General features: G+C 36.3%; 3 protein-coding genes across 4 annotated transcripts; all 3 read right to left on the bottom strand.

Moving 5' to 3' along the window:
• Window positions 1-1,202: 1,202 nt before the first annotated feature.
• Window positions 1,203-2,811, bottom strand: LOC145223012 (uncharacterized). Its single transcript, XM_080089297.1, has 5 exons — window positions 2,644-2,811; window positions 2,302-2,462; window positions 2,053-2,218; window positions 1,727-1,863; window positions 1,203-1,539 (listed from the first exon to the last, which is right to left on the bottom strand). The coding sequence occupies exons 1-5, from the start codon at window positions 2,753-2,755 to the stop codon at window positions 1,378-1,380; spliced, it is 738 nt and encodes a 245-aa protein (XP_079945423.1). The 5' UTR covers window positions 2,756-2,811; the 3' UTR covers window positions 1,203-1,377.
• An 847-nt stretch (window positions 2,812-3,658) lies between these two features.
• LOC145223007 (kelch-like protein 12) lies at window positions 3,659-11,081 on the bottom strand. Its single transcript, XM_080089289.1, has 12 exons — window positions 10,918-11,081; window positions 9,724-9,847; window positions 9,505-9,658; window positions 9,217-9,431; window positions 8,990-9,133; window positions 8,665-8,743; window positions 8,180-8,265; window positions 7,852-8,038; window positions 6,450-6,590; window positions 4,453-4,611; window positions 4,206-4,350; window positions 3,659-3,981 (listed from the first exon to the last, which is right to left on the bottom strand). The coding sequence occupies exons 1-12, from the start codon at window positions 11,046-11,048 to the stop codon at window positions 3,864-3,866; spliced, it is 1,683 nt and encodes a 560-aa protein (XP_079945415.1). The 5' UTR covers window positions 11,049-11,081; the 3' UTR covers window positions 3,659-3,863.
• Window positions 11,082-14,372: 3,291 nt separating this feature from the next.
• Window positions 14,373-25,225, bottom strand: LOC145223009 (uncharacterized). Of its 2 annotated transcripts, XM_080089292.1 has the most exons (10): window positions 25,157-25,225; window positions 24,396-24,477; window positions 24,250-24,335; window positions 23,897-24,083; window positions 22,459-22,602; window positions 17,437-17,595; window positions 17,192-17,339; window positions 15,220-16,790; window positions 14,852-15,145; window positions 14,373-14,645 (listed from the first exon to the last, which is right to left on the bottom strand). In XM_080089292.1, the coding sequence occupies exons 1-8, from the start codon at window positions 25,205-25,207 to the stop codon at window positions 16,673-16,675; spliced, it is 975 nt and encodes a 324-aa protein (XP_079945418.1). In that variant the 5' UTR covers window positions 25,208-25,225; the 3' UTR covers window positions 14,373-14,645; window positions 14,852-15,145; window positions 15,220-16,672. The 2 variants fall into 2 exon arrangements, with proteins under 2 accessions (XP_079945418.1, XP_079945419.1); XM_080089293.1 differs by lacking the exons at window positions 14,373-14,645; window positions 14,852-15,145; window positions 15,220-16,790; window positions 17,192-17,339; window positions 17,437-17,595 and adding an exon at window positions 19,138-20,245.
• Between the last annotated feature and the right edge of the window lie 141 nt (window positions 25,226-25,366).

Genomic DNA, 25,366 nt, shown 5'->3' with positions numbered 1-25,366 from the left:
GTTTAGCTAGTTTTACCCCACTTCAAAGGAAACACTCCGGCCTTAATAAGAGAGTGTAGTGCGAACAAATAGAATTTATGTAATGGTCAACGGTTTGCTTACTGCTGCCCTAGGTAGTTGTTTTACCCACTTAGAAGTATCAAAGTTGTCTTTTGCTGTTGATAATTGATCCCTATTGATTTATTTTTAGATTTATTGGACTCTTTACAGAAAATCATATGTAATTCAAATACTAAACAGCATGGCAACAAGTTGGAAAAACGTATTTGAGTGTGAGTTTAAGTTTACTTCACCGGGCAAAATCGTAGCAAATTGCGCTGTGGTTACAATTGGTGGAGAGGTGGTAGACTCGCTGCAGCTACCCGTTTTATTTCCAGCCCAACTGATTGGTAACTAATATTTAATGCAATCTACAACTTTAAAACCACATTGTTTTTATAATTATGAATAATTTTAACAAAAAGTACAAACAAGAATGTTAAACAAACAATCTGATCAGACCATTAACCACTATTAAACAAAACACAACTCCACTTTGTGGATTTACAGAACAAATTTGAGACTTGAAGGTATCTTGTTAAAGCTATGTTCTCACTGAAAATATTTAAACACATTGTTAAGCTTTCTGCCCGTTTGACCTCTAAAACACGTTCTGAAAAACGTAGAACCAGTAAACAAGTGGATCAGTTTACAATCTGAGGGAAATCCTCTAGCGGGAACAAAAGACGTTTCAATAGAAGTCATATTATATTACTTTGTTTCACTTTGCAAAAGATGTACACTGTTTTACTTCGCCTCGCACATTCTAACAACAACTTTTAATTTTAACACCTATAGCTTTGCAAACGTTGAACATTATTCAACCAAAACCGATTTTAAACTCCAAGCAGTGTTGCTTTCATTATAACCTGCTTCGTTCGTTGGTTGTCTTCTACAAAATTTGCAACTGGAATGTTCAAAGGCTGAAATTTTTGCCTTATATCTTTTTTATTAAATAAATTAAGTCGCAGTTATTTGTAGTTTTAGGTAAAAACTTATCTATTTCGGTATTTTCTTCAGGCAACCCCCCTTCTGTAACTTCAAGAAAAAACTTGTTCTAAAATTTCAGATACCGTATATAGTTAATAGCGTTAGCCTGGCCAGCACTATCCTTCAAATTGACAATGATCTCCAAGCGCATACTAACAAATCCCAATGAAGAGTCCTGCTTGAATTTGTATTGGCAAAAGAAAACGGTCACACGAAAACCACAAGGGTTGAAAAAATATCAGCAGCTTGGAGAAGAAATAGAAAAGAAAACATGACAAATATTTACACAGCAGCTAGGAAACAAAATGTGAAATATCTAATGCAGGATGCATAACAACTTTCCTATGATTATTTTTTTGTCTTATTTTTTTGATGAACTGTTGGTCGTTTTGCAGAATTGTGGGTAAAACTCTTTTCATTCACTTTCCATGGTTCTCTTGGTTTGCGCTCTGTCGCCGCCCTGTAGCAAGATTTATGCTCGTAACATCTTCCGTAAGATGAGTAATTTACCTAAAAAGGTAAAAAAGTTAAAATTTAGTCTTTCTAAAAACCGATTTAATTATGTTAACACATCTAGGACTTGAACAGCCACTACATTTGATTTCAAATATCTAAAAGGTTGCTAAAATTTAAACGGATCAAACACATAATGTGCGATTGGTTTTAAATGTTTTATCAAATGATATTAATTTCTCACCTGTGCCTGTGTTCTTTGATAAGCCTTCCACAACCATTCATGGGCCGCGTTCACTGAAGTATTGCCTAATGCATCACTTGGTTCAGCTTCACCATCAGATGACAAACTGTTCTCTTTTCCTCGATCTTCTGGGGATCCTGTGTAAGGAAAATATCAAGTTAAATTGTTGCCCATCCTAAATGTGTTTTCCAACTTATTTTGGCTGTAGAAAGGGATTTTACAAAGACACCAGTCATGTCAATTTAACCATATCTAATTGTGTTTTCCTATTTTCAGACAAATCGAAACGCTAGTCAAAAGTCGGCTTGGAAAGATGAAAAACTTGCCTTCGGTGGATCGGTTTTCGGCTGTGAGAGGAACCGGTTGTTGTTGCTGCTGAAGATATCGAGATGCTACAAGAGCAGCTGGATTTAAATTCATCATCGGGTTGCTAGGATACCGCGAGTCACCATGGTTACGGTTCATTAAGCCTTGGGCAAGAGCTGGATATTGCTGAAAATGATAACAAAAATCATAAGGGAGGATTTTAATGAGATAAAGTAACTTACACCAATGCAATTCCATTGTTAACTTACTTGATACATTGAAGCCACCGCTGCAGTATTAGCGTCTCTAAAGTAATGTGATCGACACTGGTGGAATTCTTCATCCATGACGACATTATGGGGTTGTCCATTGAGACGCGACGCCCCCGTCTGGAGCCCCCGGCCCCCCATACGTGGGTCCCCATATGTACCTGAAGAGTCAAACAAATGTTTATAATTGTTTAGGGATCTCCCTGTCACGGTACTTAGCAAATCGCATTAGATAAATAAATGAACGTTCCCAACGCAAGAAACTACTGCTTTGAAAGGAAAGTGTGAGCGACTACAGCAAATGATGTGTGATTTTTATAAACATTTGCTTAATATTTTTACCAGTGTGTGTTCTGCAATAAAGTTTCAGCGCGCTGCGACAGCTCAAAATTCTCCTGCAAGTCCGGCATTGGTTTTTCACAAGTGGCTCGTTGTCGCCTGGCACGCCTTCCATTGCTCTCTGCTGTTGCCTTCACTCACGGACTTCACTCGCCGAAACTCCACCGTTTGATGACGTCACCCTGCGCGCAATCTCGTTCGGCGACACTGCGCTGGCGTCCATCTTTAAAAACGACTTCATGTTGGTGGCGTCACGAGCCAAACCCGACGCAATGTTTTTGCGCAACAAAGCGGTCACGTAATCAGAAAGGGAGCTACCTGAACGACCGATACCGTCAACGAGGCTTGGAAATGAAGTCGACTGTTGCTGCACGTCATGTTGGGCATCATTCCTGCGAAAGGAAGGTTGCCGAGTGAAGCCATGGACCTGTCGGGCTGTTGCTGTTGTCGCTGCTGTGAAAGTATGTTAAGCTGCGACTGCAATATTTATGATATCCTCGGGAAACTTGAATTTTACTAATGTTTCAATTACTTATATTGGTTGCATAAAAAAAGGAAGACACAAAGTGGAACAGTTTTGAAGGATAAAAAAAAAACAATCATCAAATGTTAATTAAAGAGGTTTTTCCACAATAAAAAACAACCAAAAAAAGCATATTAAACTTCACATTTATAAGTGATTGATACATATTAAAAAGAAACGTTTGGGTATAAATTACAGCATTTTTGCATCCATAGTTAGTACAGTGGCGTTATACTAAAGCTAGTACTGTAGTAGGGATAGGCTTGTTTCAAATTCATACAAATTAGCTTAAAAGTAACTCCAAAGCATCAATAACAATATTTAGGAAACCAACATAGTCAAATGAATTTAAAATAAGTGCAATATAAAAACAAAAATCTGAAGAACAACATAGTGAGAAACATTCCTACAAACAAGTAAAGACACAGTGGCAATAAAACAAAAATTTAAATCATAGTAACAAGTTTTTATTCTAAACCTTTTAATGAGTTTCATACAAAAAATCTAAAGTCTAATTCTATGTTGCTAGCTGTGACAGAGAAATCTACTTATTAAGCTTTTTCTAAAAACTTGCCCACAAAAAGGGTAACAGTATTAAAATCTATGGCAAAATTTGTTTTTGGCATGTAACTAAAATAGCGAAAATTATTCATATAGAACTCCTATGAGACAATGATACCTAATCTGCAATTTTTACATTTTAAATTACAACAACAGTGGCATCATTAACTGGATTTTCGTATGTAAAAGCAATTGTGCAAATGTTAGAGGTTAGACCAGCAACAACAACTGATGTGAAGTCTCCTTCTCCATGATACCTATGATAAATTGTACTTTTTGGCTTGCTACAAACTTTCTTAAGAAGCAGTCAAAAAATTTAGCCACACTTTTGTTTATTTTTTTAACCCCAGCCACACTTTTGTTCATAACTGAAGCCACACTTTTGTTTATTTTTTTAACCCCAAAAAACAAAATAATGTGCTAAAAGTGTGCAAATGCACTTGTTACATTATTCCAAATTGCTGTAGTTGATTATTCTCACCCTCCAACAACATAGATTTTGTTTCCGATCACACAAGCACATAAATAGTCATAAGTTTGATGAAATGATGTAATAATCTCCCATTTGCCAACTCCAGGATTAAATCGTTCAACAGTTGACAGGAGTCCTTTATCTCCAATTCCACCTGGCGCAATAATAAAGTGAAAAAAATATATGTAAAATACTGTAATAGGTCAAATAGAAGCCTTTATTTTAAACATACACCGATTAACATTACAACTACTACCTATTGCGTAGATGTTTCCATCCAATACAACACATGCCAAATCACTTTTTGCTGCATTGAGAGGTGCAATCTCATTCCATACATCACTCCTTACATCATAGCATTCACATGAAGATAATCGTTTGCTGCCATTCCATCCTCCAATGCAATAAAGTGAATCTAAACATTGCTGACATTAAAATCAGGGTATTGTCACAAAGTTACACTTGCAAACAAAACATTTCTTTTAATACTAGAATAGTGGTTTTCCTATATATTGCCAGTTTATATATACTACATCATATTTAATGATGTATCACATACACCATGTACTATATTTATAATGGATATATATTTGGCACCTACATTTCATTGGGTCCCTATCTTTTTCCTGGCACTTTATAACATAATTGTTTCTGCAAGCATAATTGTTTCTGCAAATAATCTAATGGGTCACCACATATGCATATGCGATTTGGTAACAGTAAAAATAGGACACAATCATTGTTAGATATTTACCAATTTACTATGCACATGATTTGATCTACACATATGATTGTTTTTGCAACCAAAAACGAATGGGTCTCCACACGCATGTTTGTGCGGATTTATGGTAAACAAATCCTGGTTATTTTTAGATTCTTAAAGAAAAACTTAACCAACTTTAGCCTTAACCCAACTTTAAAAGTTTTGTCTGTATTCTTTCTGCATCATTATTGTCATATAATTACAAATAACAGTAAATAAGAACAGGAAAAATACTTTCAATTTAATCTCATGCTTTGAGCTTAAAATTGTCGTTAAAGGTCAGTTTTCAAACACAATTTTCCAAAGCTGAAAATGAGCTTGATAACTTAATAAAACGACACAGAATAGCTGTACAAATACAGCTGATTTTTAATCACCAACACGACTGTCTCATAAAATGGCCGTCAAGACGTCAAGCTGATCACTCCCGCTGCATTCACCCGCCTTAATTGTAAACAAGTGAATTCTGAGCACTCCCGCTGTATTCACCTGCCTTAATTGTAAACAAGTGAATTACTACCTTGAGAGTTGAGACTTCTATCTGACTGACAGTGTACACATATTATGGACTGTAAAAGTAACTATTTGGCCGATTAAGGCAAATTTGTACATACCTAACGAATAACCTACTGCAAACAATTGTTTAACATTTCAGCACATTAGGGCTTGTATTTCTGGCCTAACACTTATTATTTTGTGGTATAAGGGGTAAACATGGGTGAATCCAACAAAAAGTTACAAAATTCTTTAGAATAGCTTACATTGCACCAACCAACAAAGCATGAAATCTTTAGATTATGTAATTGGGTCAGTACAGCTGTTTTAATTTTTTCGTTTTGGAGGCTGTTGGTGAACCGCTGAGTCGTTTGGGGTCAAACTTTAGGAGGATCAAATTCAGGATGATAACTAATATCTTTGCAAATTTAAAAAAATTTAAAGCACTCTTTCTTGACCAAACGAATTTAACAAACTAGCGTAAGACAGAAACGAATATTTTGAGGTGAAAATGGGTTAATTTTTTTTAAGATACAAAATGCTTTGAAATACCTTATATTGCACCAAACAGCAAAGCATACAACTCCTAAATGAAGTACTTTAGCAAGTATAGCCGTTTTAAAAAAATTATGTTTTGGTGGGCTGTGGGTGAACCGAGGGATCAAACGGGCTAAAAATTCACATGGACCATCTTTAGACCAATATCTACAAAACATGTAAATTTTTTTGAACTATTCTTTCTTAACCAAAACATGGAAACCAGTCAGAAGAAAGAAAAAAAATGGACAAAAACAATATGTGTCCCCTTCAGGAAAGTAGACCCATAATAACTAATACACTGATTAAACGAAATACATCACAACTCCTACATGACCATAAATAGCTCATGGGTAGATAAATAGACATTACAATCTTAACATTCATAAATGTAAGTAAAGCATAACCACCATATTATTCTTGTCACATAAAATCTATACAGGTTGTTGTTTACTCACCATTGCAAACAACAGTTCCATGTCCATGTCTTGCATGCAACATATCGTTTATTCTCATCCACTTGTTGTTGTGTATGTTAAACTTTTCACAACTTGACAGTGTTTTAAAACGACTGTCTCCTCCAGTAACATAGATGTAATCTGCAGATGGAATGAAAAAAAAAACATTAAAAAAAGTCTCTGTAATTTTCTGTAAATATGCAATATTTTTACATACAACAACACAAGCTTTAACTTTGATGGCTGCCAAAAGTAGTTGGTCTTTTTGCATAATATTTGTTTTTGTATATATCTAAACATCAAATGTAAGGTAAAACACAGATACAAATATACTGGTAACTAACACCAGATTGGTGGCCAAGTACATGTTGTAATTGCGCATTTACTATGAGCTATTTCAAAACATTTATTTTTATTATGGGTCCCATATTAGACAATTTTTTATAACCTATATTTGCTTCGTCAAACACAATTAAAATTTAAAAAATCATGCAATGTAAAGCACAAACCATGCAATCTTATTTACTGTGGACATTGTTTGAAGAAATGTTTGGGCTATAAGCTTTGTCAAGTTCAAATATAAAATTCACCTAGCTTAGGAAGCAAATGGGGTAAATCATGAGGCTACGAGGCTAAACACAACAATTAAAACTTTATAATGGCACATTCTATAAACCATCTAAGTTTGTTAAATGCAGATTTTTTTAAAAAAATGCAACCTTTTTTAACATGCGTGAGGGGAAATGCTGGGCTGTCAGGCTGTTAATACCCCCAATAACTGCTTTTTGCGAAAGCTACAATTTAATGCAGGTTGATCACTAACACAACTTTAAAGACACTTGTATTCAGTTGCCTTTATAAGACTATTACACCACAGGAATTTCGTTTGTGGTGCATGACATTATGAAAATCTATCACAGATGGTTTACATTGTGTGGGATAAAGAGGTAACTGCTGACACTACCATGTGAAATGAAACAAATGGCAACATGACTGTGTCAAACAGTTAAAGTTTTATCCAAATCCATTAAGGTTTCATGTCACAAGTGCATGAACAAACTCCACCAGAAATCTTTGGTATAACTTAATCATTTGTGATGTATAGAAGTCATAAACGGTTTTGGAAGTTTTGCAGAAATAAATACAAAGTCTTAATATTGGGACATAGCTGGTTTTGTAATTATTTTTCAGCTTTATGATTTATGATTACATAAGTAAAATGTGTTTTGAGTTATTTTGTTGCGATAACATGCATTGTGACTCTAAACTTGGCCTGTCCTGTTATTGCTGATGTTAGTAGAATCACTTTTTGGAAATGAGATTATGCTTAACATAATGCACCACAGAAAAATGTTTCCAACATCAACAACTGTCTATTATAGCTTTTACTTGATAAACTAACCAGCTATGAAACCAGTTCCACACCATCTGCGATTTTCCACCATATTTGGCATCACATTCCATTTGGTTGGTTCATCCAAGTTCAACATTTCACAACTTTTACTTGCATCTCCAAACCCTCCTCCAGTCACATAAACTTTACTTCCTACTTTCAATGAGGTGGCCCTAACTCTTTTATAGTTTAGTTTCTGTCAAAAAAGCAGAAATTCTGTTAAAATTAGAACGAATTTGGCTCTGGTGTTGTTTTTTGTTGCAACTATTTTTAAAAAGTAGTGGTAACTCATTGTTTCACAAATGTAATACCCTTATTTTTAACACACAAAACTTACTGGGAAATAAGTGGTTTGCTTGGTGTTGACATCATAAACAACACAATCAGTAGGCGTGTCCCGTCCACCAACAATCAGGATTTTATCTGTGAAAAAACGAATAAATTTAGTTTTTCAAACTACCGAATACTAGAAGGTGGTTAATAATCATTTGTTTTCATCCAATTTTGTTCTAACGAATCCAATAATAGACTTACTATTTGCAACATAAATTCCTTTTTTTGCATGCTGCCTTTTCATATGAACTGTTAGCCCTTGTCGTTATGTGCAAATTTTTTATCTGCTCAGTACACTTTTGGGATTGTAAACCAGGCTTAGGCAAACAAAACTTTTGACACAAAGACAACAGACCAAATTTATAAACTGTCAAAATTCAAAACTTTGTTCAAATACTTAAACCTATTCCATCCCAAGTAAAGCAATACAAACAATGTGCACCTAAAATTAAAACAAAATTCTTAGAAAAAGCCCATGAAAATTCTTACCAGTAAAAGTTGGTTGAGTGACATTCAGTTTTGCATCAACAAGTAAGCACAAACATTCACAACTTTTTCTTACTAAAGTCTAAACAAATATGTTCAAATATTAAAAGATAATATTAAATAGAAGTAATCTTTGACTAAAGTGACACTAATATCAGTTTCATAGTAAAATAACGAAGTTACCAAAGATTTAATATGGTAAACTGATAATTTCAATTAATAGTTCGTACTTTTGCATGAACTGCTCTGAAATAGGTTTATTTAGTTATTCACAAGCAACAACTTTATTGACTTGGTGCAAAGGTATGACGACTTTAATAGGTTTCACCTCTTGGGCAACTTGGGCAATAAAGTCAGAGGACATTTGAGAAAGATCCATTTGTGAGAAAAGGTTCAAAAACAATTCCTCACGCTGATGAGGGTTATGATTAACCCATTGTACAACCCCAATAAAAAGAGCTTCCTCACAATGCTAATAAAATAAAGAAAGTGTAAAGCAACACAACTACATACAGTACAAGTATGTTAAACAATTCATGACCAACCAAAACATACTTTGTTTCTCAGCTTGATAACAGCAGACATATCATCAACATCAAGTTGCACAAAATCATCTCTTTGAACAACTGCTGCAAAGCTTGTTGCAATTTCTTGGTTTGCTTTAACAAACACTTCATCTAGATTGTATCGCTGAGCACAAGCTCGAAGTTTCAAGCAATTGTCAGCAGATACAAGATTTAGCAGAGCTGTTTTGCAAATTTTTTTTAGGGCTAAAAAATTACAATGTAAAAAATTTATTTCATTAGTAAAGCATTCTAATATTTCATAATAAGAATTCCAAACCTTCCAATTCAGTGTATTCTGCATCATCCAAGATATCTGTCACATTTTCTTCAGTAATTTTAATTCTACCAGTATAAATAAACTCAATAAGATTTGCAAGTCGCTGATGTGGAATCTGAAGCATCTTGACAATGCCTTCATATTTCTCTTTCATCTGCAAGGTAGCAGCAAATTTATCAATCAGTAACTTTCAGCTACTGTAAAACAACCGTTAACTACCTCAATAGTAAACATCTTCTTAAAATATTTGGAAACAAGCATCATAATGTTTTTGTGAACTGGAAATTGTTTTCTTTCAGACTCCAGCACCAAATCACAAGTGGAATCCTTCGCATTTCGATCCCTGCCAAAAAAAACAATGTAGTGACCAGGACTCAAAAAGAGAAAAGGTTACTTTTACCACTTATCATTTCACACAAACCATATTAGCAGGAGAAATAGTTTGGCTATGTTGTCAAACATGGAAACTCATTACAGAACTGGGATCATCTACGGCTGCCAGGTCAACAATTACCATAATACAATGATTTGAAGAAAAGCAATGAATAGTTCAAATTTTATTTGTGCCAACCTAAACCATCTGATTACTAGAGGGAAAGAAGGCAACCTCTCAAGTTTGCCATCATCACATTTTTAAAACAGCAAAACAAAACTGTTATCTAACATACCTGCACCACCTTCATTTGTTGGGGAGGTCACTAGTAAAAATGTTTTACTCTTGGGGAGCTAATAGGTAACCACTTGGATACGAATGTAAATAATATAGACTTAATCTAAGCAAAAATGTAACACTTTAAACACATCCATCAGACATTTCAGGCTAACAGTAAATGGATTTAAAAAATTAATGGAAACAAAATTTAAATGAAAAAAAACAGAAAAAAGAATGGCATCAAAATAATACTACACATAAACCAAACCTAACCATTTGCCCCAGATACTAAAAGTACTTAAACACTGGACATAACCTGGAAAACTCACCAAGTGGTTTGCACAACCATCTTGGGTTCAAAAGGTTGTGGGTTCTAATTCTATCACAGTTGCTTTTTTCCCTAATTTTCGAGTAAATTTGAGAAGCATTACAACAACTGAATAGTTCTTGATGGTTGAATTAAATTGAATTCACCAACTAGCAAGAAACTATAAAAAACAAACAACAGACTCGCTAAAAAAAGGCAGCTGGACCACAAACTGTGAGCATAACTAAGTGAGCCTCTGCTTACCCGCCGTGGATAAAAATGAAACAAAGGAATTTTGTAAGTCAAATACTATAATTAGGATATGGGGTGCAGAACCTTGTACTAAAGGTGGTCATATTTTTTGTATCGACTTGGCTGGACACTAATGTATTCGACAATTAAAAGCAGTTTTCACTATGCATTAAACAAAAAGTAAATAGAAAAGGGTACTTACTCAGCAATGAGTTTTCCCAACCAAGCATAGTGCTGTGTGGTGTCACTGTCAGTTGTATCAGTTGTGTTTGGTAGGGTTCCTCTATTTCCCAGATTTTTTAATTCCCGCGATTTAGAAAATATTTTTTTCATTTTCTTTGATTGATTTATTGCAAAACAGTTTAAGATATCTACAAAACATTGGTATTAAACAATACGTTATTAGTTATTGTTTACAACACAATATTATTTATAGGTCAATACAGGTAAGAAAAGTACCAGTAAAAACCATAGGAACAAAAAGGTAGTTTCCATCAGATAAAAAAAATCCAAAATTGACTTTTCATGGCCATATTGTACAGTAATATCTGTAAGTTGTCAACTTGATTAGTGTAAACATTGTAAGTGGATTATTATTAGGTAACTATACATAACTACAAGGTACCTTAACTGCAAGTATACATATATATTATATTTTTTATTAAGACATAAAGTAAATAATGTGTTTCATTCTTTAAAAAAATTCACCCTTGGTTTCAAAATTCCTAACTGTTACCTTGTCATAAGTTTAGCTGGTTTTACCCAATTTTAATGGAAATGCCACAGCCCTAAAAAGAAAGTGTAGCACAACCAAAATAAACTATGTAATAACCTATGGTTTGTTTACCACTGCCCTGGTTTACGCATTTAGAAAGTTTTAAAGTTGTCTGTTACTGTTGATAATTGATGGTTGTCCCTAATGATTTATTTTTAGATTTATTGGAATCTTTAAAGAAATCCATGTGTAATTCAAATACTAAACAGCATGGCAAGAAGTTGGAAAAACTTATTTCCAGCCCAACTGACTGGTAACTAATATTTAAAAGTACAAAATACAACTTTGAAATCATCTTGTTTATATAATTGTTAATAACATTAACATCAACAAGCTAAACTGCTTTTGATAAAGTTTGTGTAAGTTGGTAAAAGCTATGCTAGTGCTAAGATGAGTAAACGCTCAACTCCCCCCCCCCCCCCCTGCCCCCTTGAACAATCTGATCAGAGAATTAACAAACTATTTAACAAAGACCAACTCCACTCTGATTTACAGAGCAATATTAAGATTAAAAAGCATCTTGTTAAAAGTATGTTCAGACTAGAAATTAAACAACATCATACTTGATTTTCTAGACGTTTGACCTCTAGCACATGATCTGAAAAACTTGAAAGTCAGTAAACAAGTGGATCAGCTCACACACACCAAGGGAAATCCCCTTGCGGGAACAAAAAGCGTTTCAATAGAAGTCATATTGTATTACAATTTCTTTCCTTGATAAAAGTTGTACACTGTTACTTTGCCTCGTACATTCCAACAACAATCTTTCCTTTCAACTGCTATGGCTGTACAAGCGTTAAAACATCATTGGACAACAGCAAACTCAACAAAAACCAACTTAATACAGCTTATTAAGCGCCTTCGTTTATTAAGCGGTTGCCTTCTACAACAATTTGTAGCCGTAATGTTTAAATGCAGAATTTTTGCGTGATGTTTTTTGTCGTTCAATGAATCAGGTTGCAGTTGTTTATACTTTTACCTAAAAACTAATCTATTTCTGTATTTTCTTCAGGCAACCCGCTTGTTTGTAACTTAAACAGAAAACCTATTGTAACCCCCAGCTAGAAGTTAATAATAGCTTTAGCCTGCCCTGCACTATCCTTCAAGTTGTGTAGCGCTTTGCCTAAACACAATCAACCGCTTTGCTATGAACGGCCTGCGTATACTAACAGATTCTAAAAAATATTCTGCCTGAATTTGTATAGGCAAAAAGAAAAAGTTCACACGAAAAACTCAAGGGTTGACACAAAAATCATCAATTACCTTTGCAAGTTCAAAAACCGAAATTGACGGTTGAAAAAATATCAGCAGCTTAGAGAGGAAATAAAGAAAACAAAACAAATATTTACACAGCAGCTAGGAAACCAAAAAGTGAAACATCTTAAATGAACTGTTGGTCGTTTCGCAGAATTGTGGGTAAAACTCTTTTCATTTACATTCTGTAGTTCTCTTGGTTTGCGCTTTGTCGCCGCCCTGTGGCAAGATTTATGCCCGCATTTTTCTTAGGATGTTAATTTACCTGCAAAATTGTCAAAAGAAAAGAGCGTCAAAATTGAGTGATTTTGTGAAATTCGATTAGTTGTGTTAATACACTTAGGAGAAAATTGACATATTTAAACGGTTTGGTACATTTTTTATAAAGTTTTTACATTATTAAAAGGTTTGGTAAAAATTTAAACGGGTCAAACACATAATGTGCGTTTTGGTTTTAAATGATTATCAAATGATATTAATTTCCCACCTGTCCCTGTGTTCTTTGATAAGCCTTCCACAACCATTCATGGGCCGCGTTCACTGAAGTATTTCCTGATGCGTCACTCGGTTCAGCTTCACCATCAGACAAACTGTTCTCTGTTCCTCGATCTTCTGGGGATCCTGTGTAAGAAGAAATATCAAGTTAAACTGTTGCCCATCCTTAATTAACTTATTTTGGCAGTTAAAAGGAGATTTACAAAGAAAACTTCTCTTCGGGACAGACTCCAGTGTGAGTGCGAGTGTGGATTTGCAAGGAGCTCGCCGAAGAGAATTGCTTCTTGCACAAATCGCACCAGTGACGTGGCTGACTGTGACGTTTCGCATCCGGGTTACTGGAACTGTCATCACCAAATGGTCTCTGCACAAAGAAAAACAAACAAAAATAAATACGCGAAAATATATTTTTGCCTTTTGGAATGGGCCAAATTAGTTTTGTTTAGCCAAGAAGCAAGTATCTCATGTTCACACTTAATGAACGGTGTAATGTCAAAACATTAGGTCATATAGTTTACCTTCAAAGCATAGCGCTGTTCCTCACTTAACATCGATCTTTGCTGTTCAACTGACAAAGACTCGCTTGAAGGGCTGCCACAAGAGGCGCTGTCCAGCACAGGTCGGACCAATTGCATGGGAGCTTGTTCGTCAGTGCAACGCTGCGTGAAAAAAAGCGATCGAACTTTAAATCTGATCTATAACTTGTGATATATGACTTGAGTTCAAATCCACAGGGCAGATATACACAGCATTTTGCTACATTTTGGAAGAGCAGAGAAATTCAGAAATTATTTACCTCATTTTCTTCTTTCAATGTTTTCAAAGTAGATTCGTGTTGGGCAGCCAAGATTTGTTGACGCTGCTGAGAATAGTTCATCTCTGCTTCCGGGTATCTAATCAAATTCATATTTGAATATACTGTACTTGTATCATATACCATTTCCCATCAGCAAAATACGCAAAAATTATGGAGGCAAATAATCTGCTGTATTAAGCACATAATGTTTATTTAATTTGATATGCTTCACTGCCATAAGCTGGCCCATTGTCCGAAATCTCACCTGCTTGCTGGACTGCGACCTTTCGAAAGATCTGTCGGCGAATTGCCAGCCGAACTATCGACAACCTTTTTATTCATCAAACCATTACTGCTGCTTGCACTGCTCGGATGAGACAAATCCAAAGCACCGGTGTCTCTGGCGCCATCCCGTGGCAATGTGTTGGTTCGCTTTTTACCATCATAGATCGTGATTCACTTTTTCGCTCGATCGGTGATTCCGGCCGCTGTGACATCAATCAATGGCTTTGTGACGTTGTTGCGTGACGTCATATCGACAGGGGGACTGAGTTGGGGGAGCGCGGGGGGGCTGCAGGGAGGGCAAGGGTCGGCCGGGTACCAGGATGATCTGAGGATTAAAACGTTGAGTTACACACAGGCACAATAAATTTAGGAGTCTCTTTTTGCTAAACTTCTGGTATTTGTAACAAATCTTGTTGTGAAAATGTTGGCAAAATTGGGATAAGTTACTTTACTCGTACTTTCAACGTTATTTATGCAAGGACCTCAAATTAGTTTGCACAAATATCGAGGAAAAACTTAAAAAAAAGTTACCTTTCTGGGCCAACTGCTGTTTCATCGCGAACAACTGATCCTGTTGTTGTTTATTGGCTAGAGCGTGAATCTGCATATGCTGTGCAAATGCCGCCTGGTCGTCGAACACGTTGCTACACAACGGACAGGCATGACTGCGCTGGGCTGCATTGCCACCGCGTCTGCCAATAGATATCGCACTTGAGGCTGAGGCCGGAGGTAGTTCCCGTCTGTGCACGCTGCTGTAATGTGTGCGAACGTTCCCTCTAGTGGTAAAAGCGCGAGAGCAGAGATCACATTGGTATGGACGTTCACCTGTTCAAAGTATAAGTTCATGAGTTTTTTTCACTTTATTGGTGAATTTATAATGACTTGCTTAATATATTTACCAGTGTGTGTTCTGCAATAAAGTTTCAGCGCGCTAGGACAGCTCAAAATTCTCCTGCAAGTCCGGCATTGGTTTTTCACAAGTGGCTAGTTGTCGCCTGGTACGCCTTCCATTGCTCTCTGCTGCTGCTTGCGGGCTTCACTCGCCGAAACTCCCCCGTTTGATGACGTCAAATTGCGCGGCATTTCGGGCGGTGACACAACTTTTGCGTCCATCTTTGAAAACGACCTCATGTTGGTAACGTCACGGGCAACCCGACAATGTTGTTGCGTAAGAAGGCGGTCACGTGATCAGGAAGAGAGCTTCCTGAACGGCCGAATTCGTTAACGAGGTTTGAAAATGGCGATGACTGTTGCTGCATGGCTTGTGTGAATGGGTTTCTTGAGTCTTCGGCGTTACGACGTGGTGATGCGCCCATTCTTGTCCCGAATATGGGCTCCCGCTTTTCTTCGGGTGAAGTCATCGCTTGTCGCATAGCTACGTCATTCAATCGCTCACGGGGATCACCAGGTGGGGACCCACCAGACCTGGCACCGTTGGTTGTGGTCAAAGACGCCGCAGCGGCCAGGGAAGCAATTTTTGCCAGGTCAGACGCCGATAACGTCATGTTGGGCATCACCCTGCGAAAGGAAGGTTGCGGAGTGGAGCCCTGGACCTGTCGGGCTGTTGCTGTTGTCACTGCTGTGAAAGTATGTTAAGCTGCCTCTACAGGTGTTGTATTATTTGGAAGCGTGTAATACATTCTAGTAGTATTTCGTTTATATTGGTTGCATGCAAAATAAATGTAGAAACAAAATGGAACAGTTTTACACAGGGAAAAATGCACAATCAACAATGTTTATCAAAGAGGTTCGTCCACAATATAATGTAGCCAGATAACATGTTGAAAACTAATTACATTAGAACTGTAGTTGTTTAAACTTTACACTCACAAGTAACTTATACCTGAATTTAAAAAAAACAACATAAACTTTGAGTACAAATTAAAACTACAGCATTTCACATTATAATCAGTACAGTGGTGTTATACTAAAGCTAGCACTGTAGTAGGAATTGTTTAAAAAATCAAAAACAAAAGAAAAAAACGAATTGGGTAAAATCAATATGTGAAGGGGACCCATATTAAGTACAACTTAAAAACAAAAATCTGAGGGGCACAACATATTAAAAAGTATGCATAGAAACTATGAGAGACCTGGTGGAAATAAAACAAAAAAATAATTAATAGAAACAGTTTTATAGTCCAAACCATTTTGGGTGGGTTTTATAAAAAAAAAAATAGATCAAATTCTATGTTACTAGCTGTGACAGAGAAATCTAATTAAACTTTTTCTAAAAAATTACCCACAAAAATAACAACAGTATAATAAAATTTGTTTTCAGCATGTAACAAAGTAGCGGAAGTTAATCATATAGAACTCTTATGAAACAATGATACCAAATCAGCAAAACATTTAAATTGCAACAACTGTTGCATCACAAACTGGTTTCTCAATTTCAAAAGCAATTGTCCAAACATTTAAAGTTGGATCATAAACTTCAACTGATGTTAAGTCTTCTTCTCTATCAGACCTGTAAAAAAATTGTATTTTTTGCCTTGCCACGAACTTTTTTACGAAGCTGTCAGAACATTTTGCCTGAAGCAACTCATATAACTTTTGTTCATTTCAAATCCACAAACATAAACTATTCGAGGTAATATTTACAATTTAAATAGAATTATTTATAAGCAAAGGAACATCTAGCTAATTTTTTCGCACTTTTTCACATGGAACAAAATGTGGTAATGGTAAGTAACTTACTATTGTGTTAATGTTAAAGTGTTAATCACATTAACAAAAATATTTATTTTACTATTGAAATACAAATATGAAGGGCTAAGTCCTTAAAAAAACAGAATAAGTTTAATGAGCTTAAAGTGTGCAAATGCACATGTTACATTATTCCTAGTTGCTGAAGTTGATTATTCTCACCCTCCAATAACATAGATTGTGTTTCCAACCACACAAGCAGATGAACAGTAGCGAACATGTTGAAGTGATGCAATATTCTCCCATTTGCCAATTTCAGGATTAAATCGCTCAACAGATGACAGACATTGGAAATCTTCCCCTTGTCCACCTGTTCCAGTAGAAAAAGTGAAAAATTCAGTACTGTAATCAGGAAAAATAAAAGCATTTTAATCCAAACATACGCTGATTAAACTTACAACTATTACCTATTGCATAAATGTTTCCATCGAATACCACACATACCAAACCACTTCTTGCTTGATTAAGAGGTGCAATCTCTTTCCATACATCACTCCTCAGATCATAGCGTTCACATGAAGATAAACGTTTGCCGTCACCCAAACCACCAATGCCATAAAGTGAATCTAAACATTGTTACCATTAAAATCAGGGCATTATCACAAAGTTATGTTTGCAAACAAAACTCCAAGATTTTTCAACATTGACTTAGAAAAATTGATTTGTCAAAACATTCGGAAATGTGTTTAAATCATAACCAACATTTCATTCTTGTTACTTTAAATACTAGAAGGGTGGCTTAGCACATTTTGTTGTTGCATTTACACTTCAACCTATTTTACAACAGTAATATATTTCCTAAGTTTATTTAGTTTCCAATATTGGCCATTGTCTTTTATAACCATAGTTATTTCTGCAAGCAGAAACTCATGGGTCCCCACACATGCAAAAGTGCAAATAATGCATTTTAAGAGATAACCATGAGAAAGTCGGGTGTTGTAAGGTAAAACACAGTGATCGGCACAAACTATATAAATCAGATTAAAGTTTGTTTAAAGTATGTCCTATTTAACGCCCTTTTTAAAGAAAAGGAGAAATAAATAGTGGCATAATGGAGTAAAACAAAAAAATAGACACCTATGAATGGCAAGTTCTACAAGCTGTCCAATTTTCATTCAATTTGAACATTGTTAAAAGGGTCACCCAATTTTAGGGGGGCGTCATCTTTACTTAAAAGAAAACACGAAGAAAGCAATTTGCAACACTTTTAGTGTTTGCACCAAGAAAAGTTTAAAAATTTGGTAACTCTCGCAAAACAAATCTTCAGTTTGTTCGGCAGCACTTACATATGTGAACAAACTTACTCTGTATTAAACTTTAATAAAAACAGCGATCTTCACTTGCTGATGAACATTTGGAGGATATTCTAAAAATTTTTCAGCCTCGTGCCTGATTACGACGCGCTTGTTGTTTGTCAGCGACGAAAGAAAGCTAATAAAAACGTCGTATGAAATTATCAGCTCTGTAATAACTATAGACAGAACAAATTTCAAATTTTGCCTTGGTTATAACAGTTATATCCAGCATGACCGATAAGTTTTTAAAACAGTATTGTGGTACTCTCCACTAGAGTTATTATAGACTTATACAGGGACATACGAGGTCCGGCAAAGTGCTCGCCGTTTTTACTACATTTAAAACATTTAAAATACGTTAGCATGCGGCCCGCGAAACATTTATGCGTTCCGTTGTGGCCCTTGCGTGGTTTTGAGTTGTGCAGGCCTGTTCCACACCTTTTGTTTCGTTAAGTTCTTTTTGAAGTCGCATTGAAACCGTTTTACTTATGATTTTGTAATCGGCGTTTAAAAGGGAAATTGGAAGCCAATTCTTTAGATACATCTTATCCTGTTTTTGCGGAATAAGTTTGACTTGCGCATTTTTAAGGAATGTGGGGAGTTCTTTCGTTAGATATATGTTATATACTAATTCTATGAAATTTTCTTTGAGTGAGGGCCAAAAGTGGTTGTAAAATTCTACCCGGAGGCCGTCGTCGCCAGGGGACGAGTTTTTGTTGATTAAATTCTTTGCTACTTTGAGTTCTTTTAGCGTAAAAGGTGCGTCTATTGATTGCGGCCGGTAGGGTTCAATTTGCGAGATGAAGAATTTTTGGGCGTTTGTGTCCGTATTATTATTCACTTGCCAAAGGTTTTGATAAAAACGATGAACTTCGTGTATTATTTTATCAGGGTTTGTTTCAAAATGGCCATTAATGTTTGTTTGTTTGTTTGGGGGTGGAGTGGATGGGGCATTTCTGTGAGATGTCGGACGATCAGTTGGAATAGATGGAAGTCGTCGTCGTTGAGTAAGAGGAGTGGCATAAGAGGAGGAGACTGACAGAGAGTTTGGTTTTTTATTTGAAGGTTCTGCATCCATGATTTGTGTAGATTCTGATGACTTACTAGCGACTTCTGGTGATTTGTTTGCTGCCTCGAAAGATTTGTTGGATGTACGTGGAGAGGTTGGAGCCAAGATGGAAAAGTTTAATTCAAGAGGAGTAGGTTCTTCAACTTCAATGTTTTTGATCAAAACCTGGATTTGCTTCTCTTGTTGTACCTCTATCTGATGTATTTCTTGGGAAAGATCATCTGGGGTAGATTTATCTGGCATAGAACCTTTAGGTGTTGATTGTTTTGGTTTTGTGGCAATTTAGGGTAATCTTTCTTATATTGTGCTCTGTCTCTACCATCTGGTTCCTCATCTGAGTCTGCAATGCTAGACTCGAATGGACAATCTCTCGCCTTGTGATTCCTATCCCCACATAACTTACACTTCTTTTGGCGATGACACTGGTTCGTACAGTGGCCCCGCTGCATGTAGTTTCTGCAAGTGGGGCCAAAGGATTCCCCAGGTTTCGCGATTTGTATCTCAGGCCCGAATAGTGTATCTACATATGGGATATTATCCATTTGCACCTCTTCAAAAAACAGGTGAACGTACCCATTAAAGATGTGTGGAAAATGCCTATGCGTGAGAAAGGTGTGTTTGTTATATATTCCCCAGTCCAGTTTAGAAGTTGCAGGTAAGAATTGTTTTGATCCAAGTTCTGCTGGCACTGGAAACAACGTAAACCGGGTGGTAGGCTTTTAGGGACCCTATCATCGAACATTGTCATAAAGCCGTCGAAGTGGAAATATTTCTGCGTCATCACCTGGATTTTGCAGGGTACGAAACTCATCAAAGTACCGATCAACACCATCATATAAGAAAAAGATGACTCTGATAGTGGAAAAAAGAGGGGGTAAGCTCTACAAGGGTGCGGCTTAACTTGATTTCTATGTGTATTTTAGGTTTACTGATGTGTGGTTGCACCTGAATTGCAGCTCAAGCGGGAATGTACCTAACTTGCTGTGGATCTTTGTGCGGGTAATCCCCAACAAACACAAAAATCAGAGTAACTAAATAGGGGAAAACCCCGAAACAAAATATACGTCAGAGGGGAAGTCCCTTCAAGAAACAACTTGATAGGGGACTTCGACGTTTGCGGCGACAAAGAGCAAATAAGGCCACAAGGCGTTAATTGTAACAAGGGGAAGTCCCAATAAGCACCCGGAGGCACACGCCTGGGGGTGGTCAGTGGAACTTACCGTAAAGTAAATAAATAAACAAGGAAAAGGGCACTCTAGCGATACGCAGCCGCAAGTACTCCGTCAATAGAGGCGGAGGGGTAGCGGTAGAGAGCGAGAAGAGACCGGGGGAGTTAAAGGCGCAACAATGGTTTTTGACGTAACACAGGTAAAGGCGCAAAAAAAGGTTTATGACATAACAAAGATAAGTTACACTAGAGCAGTGCTCCGCAACCTTTTTTCGCACACGTCACACCATACATGAGTTAAATGTTCGGCGGCACACCGAACCAAAAAATGCGATTTGAATTTTTGAAAGCCTAAAAACGCATTAATCTAGGGCAGTGCTCCGCAACCTTTTTTCGCACACGTCACACCATACATGAGTTAAATGTTCGGCGGCACACCGAACCAAAAAATGCGATTTGAATTTTTGAAAGCCTAAAAACGCATTAATCTAGGGGTCTTAAACTTCTTTGAGGGCCAAAAACATTTTTTTACGTTGGTAAAGGGCCGTACTATTGGAACTTTTTTTGTAAAAGTAATATGAACAAAAATATTATGTCCTTGAAAATGTTGTGCGTTTATGCCATATAATGTGCATAAAACATTTGCAATGCAATAAACGAGAAACAGATAGACGGTGTAGCAAAGTAAAAATACCAAGTGCAGTAAACTTCTATGTCGAAAACAATGGCATACAATGCCGAAACAATTGAAAAATTTGACGCAACAATTGGAATTGCTGATTTCACCAGGAGGAACTATTTCCATCATACGAATAAAACGTCGCATTTATTTAAAATCAGTGGTCTGACTGGGTATTCCACCTGAGGTAAACACCTAAAATTTGAAAGTTAGTTCGCGGGCCACACAAAAACCCTCTTGGGTCCACACCGGGCCGATTAAGCCATTATGACGTAATAAAACACCAATGGGTAGTGTAGCTTTAGTTTGGTGTTGTGAACTGTATCGTTTACTAGAATGTTAAAATACACAAAAACAATTTTAAAACAAAAAGTTACGGTTTTGCGGCGGCACACCCAGCATCGTCTTGCGGCACACCAGTGTGCCGCGGCACACCGGTTGCGGAGCACTGCACTAGAGGGAGTTACAGTGAATGCCTTAAAGGCTCACTAGGTGGCGTTTACGAAAAAAAAACGTTAAGATTCGAAAGGTCTTAGGGGCAAAAAACCTTAAGTTATAAAAAGAAAGAAGTTACAAGTTATAGGTTACACTAGGTGGCCTTTAGGAGGCACTTAGTCTAGAGCAAGAAGAAAAGCGATCAACTACTGTTTGTGGGTTATTCGGTCAAGATAGAAAGAGCAAAAAGTATTAAAATAAACAAACAAACAAAACAAAGCTAGGGGGCACCTATGCGCACTAACTGACAAAAAGAGCCAAACAAACTCAACAAACTGCCTGCCTAGCCAAAAAGCTCCAGGGTTATACGCATCAGTAGCATGCAAGATAGAAACACACCACGCAAAACTTCCACCAGGCAACACACAAACCAGTAACATACAACTGGTTGTCTTTGTAACACTATTGCGCCACAGAAATCTTTCGTTCGTGGTGCCCAGTAACATAAAAATACATTAAATAATTTCTGCCAGTTCCGACACTGTTTACAAACTCACCCATTTTAGGGGGCTAGTGGGGTAAATACTAGGGTTATCAGGACAACCAAAGTGGGATGCACCTCTACATGATTATATCTACTATCTGTGTAAATTTCATCCAAATCCATCAAACTTTTGATGGAAAAACGAGTCAGACATACTTTAGGAAGAAAAAAAAGAAAAACAAAACAATTGGAGTAAAATCAATGTGTGTCCCCTTAATAGCAGGTTCTAGTTTACTCACCATTGCAAACAACAGTTCCATGTGCAGCTCGTGTATGCAACATGTTATTTATTCTCATCCACTTGTTGTTGTAAATGTTAAACTTTTCACAACTTGACAGTGTTTCTAAAAGCTGACGGAGACCTCCAGTAATATAGATATGATCTGCAGATGGAAAGAAAAAACGAAAGTTTTACAAAAACTACATAGGCCCAAAACATTCCGTTTACCACTGTGTTATAATAGGGAGTCATTATGTCACAGCCGTACGCCTTCATTTTTTTGTATTGGCTTATCTAATCGTCAATTGTGACATAACAAAGGGAGTGCATACTGCACTAAATTCAATGTAACAAACTGTTTTTGCATTTTAACAATGTAAACGAGATAAAAATGGTTAAAAAACGTTGTATTGTTTATGACCTGCCAAACACGTAATTATTTTTTACAAATATTCGATCACTGTTAATCAAACTATGTTGCTAAGGTACATGTAATTGGTAACTTGCTGATGCTTGGCATTGTTTATGCTTTCTATAGTAACCAACTTTAGTGCATTCATAACCTTGTACAACTTGACAGGTCAGTTACCGTTTCAGAAAGGCGTTTAATATTTCTTTAGAAGTTGTTCCAAGTTTGTGTTTTTGAAGCAACGATTTTGATTAGGTGACAGTCACGGTTATCTTGCAGGCACAGATGTAGATTTAAAAAAGTTAGCCATTTTAAGAGGTTAATGGGATAACTGATGGGGTTCTACATGAAAACCAACAAAACAACAAACCACAATGACCCAAACTACAGTCCTGTAAAACTTTGGTCATTGATAAAATGGTCATTGTTTAATCTTTTGACCACTAGAGGTGTTTTAGCAACAAGCATTCATGCTTCTGATGTCGGGCTGTTAACACCCCCAATAACTGCACTCTACAAAATAGCAGCCACCATTTATTGCAAGTAGATCACAAACACAAGTTTATAGAAACTTGTAGTCAGTTGCCTTTATAAGACTTAACACCACAGGAATTTTTCATGTGTGGTGCATGGCATCATAAAAATCTATAACAAATCAATTATATTTTGTGGGATAACTGGGTAACTGCTCACACTATCGGGTCAAATGAAACAAATGGCACACCTACATGACTATATTTAACAGTTAAAGTTTTATCCAAATCCATCAAGATTTCAAAACTTGAAAAGTAATAAAACTGGGACAAGGCTGGTTTTGTATTTGTTAGTCAGTTTTATGATTTATGTTTACATAAGTTCAATAAGTTTTGAGTTATTTAGTTGTGTTGATATTTTTGTGACTCTGAACTTGGTCTGTCCGGTTTGTTTTTCTGATGTTGGCCTAAAGCACTTTACGAAAATGTGGCTACACATGATGCACCACAGCGAAATATTCCTAACATCAACAAACAGTCGCTACAAGCTACAAACTCTTGCCTTTTTAACTAACCTGCTATGAAACCAGATCGACAGCAGGAGCGATATTCTAACATATTTGGCATCACATTCCATTTTGTTGGTTCATCCAAGTTCAACATTTCACAACTTTTGTCAGCATCATCATTCCATCCCCCAGCCACATAAACTTTACTTCCAACTTTTACTAAGGTGGCCCCAAGTCTTGCAATGTTAAGTTTCTGTTGAAACACAAAAACAAGAATTCTTTTCAAAATATCGGACAATTTTGGCAGTATCTATTTTGCATATTTTTTTAAAATGTTATCGTTTTGCAAGATGTTATTTTTTGGTAATTCATCATGTGAACAAGTAATTCATGTTTTTTTTTAAACCACAAAAACTTACTGGCAATTGATTTGATTGTTTAGTATTAACATCATAAGCAACACAATCTGTAGGCGAACACTTTCCACCAATAATCAGAAATTTTTCTGTGTAAAAAATGTAAGACTTTAGTTCTAAAATACCTAAAAACTACCAAATATATTTACCACTAGTAGAAATTGGTCGGTTAACTTTTGCAAATGCATCAACAAGTAAACACAAACATTTTGCATTTTTTCTCACACGGTCCTGTACAGAAATATACAAATAACCAGCCAATACTAAGGTCATGCACATTTCGACTTAGAAAATTTAACAGAAAATTGGCATATGAATTACAACTGTTAAAACTAACAGAGTTTCTGGAAATTGTATTTTATTCCGATGCTTTGACGTCCTATACAGGTCGCCTTCATCAGGGTATATAACACTTAATGCATGATAAACAAAGAAAAAAAAGAATTTAATCAAAGCATGTCAGGTTGCAACAAAAACACTGTGCGATAACAAATGATTGGACCTCTAATCTTTGAGCAGGTGCCTGTAGCACGCTAAAAGCATTATGACTGTTTTGATGTTTTTGTGATTCCCCATTTGGTGAATGTGATGACTCCAGAAATAGTATTTTCCTGTATTCAGGTTCCCGGGCCACAACAGATGCCACATTAAAATCAAGAATTGATCTGATGTGCTTGCGTTTAATTTGTTGATCCTTTGTTTATTGTGCACTGCACTGCATGCATTAAGTGTTATTTACCCTGATGAAGGCGACCTGTATAGCACATCGAAACATCTGAATAAAATGACAATTGCCAAAAATGCTCCATGAATTTCATATTATGTCTGGCAGCAATAGATTATATCTTCACAACTGATGTCGAAATGTTTGCACAAAGACAACCATTACAAAATGCATTTTGGGTTTTACCTCTGTGGAAATTTGGGCAAGAAAATCAGAGCTAATTAAAGTGAAATCCATTTGTGAGAAAAGATTCACAAACAATCCCTCACGCTGAAGAGGGTTGTAATTGACCCATTCTCAGCTTGATAACAGCAGACAAATCATCAACATCAAGTCGCAGTAAATCATCTTGTTGAATTACTGCTGCAAAGTTAGCTGTGATTTTTTGGTTTGTTT

Source organism: Phallusia mammillata, chromosome 4 (assembly GCF_965637545.1).
Source record: "Phallusia mammillata chromosome 4, kaPhaMamm4.hap1.1, whole genome shotgun sequence".
Taxonomy (NCBI): Eukaryota; Metazoa; Chordata; class Ascidiacea; order Phlebobranchia; family Ascidiidae; genus Phallusia; species Phallusia mammillata.
Note: the sequence above shows the minus strand (reverse complement) of the source record. Positions and strands in the feature narration are given on the sequence as shown.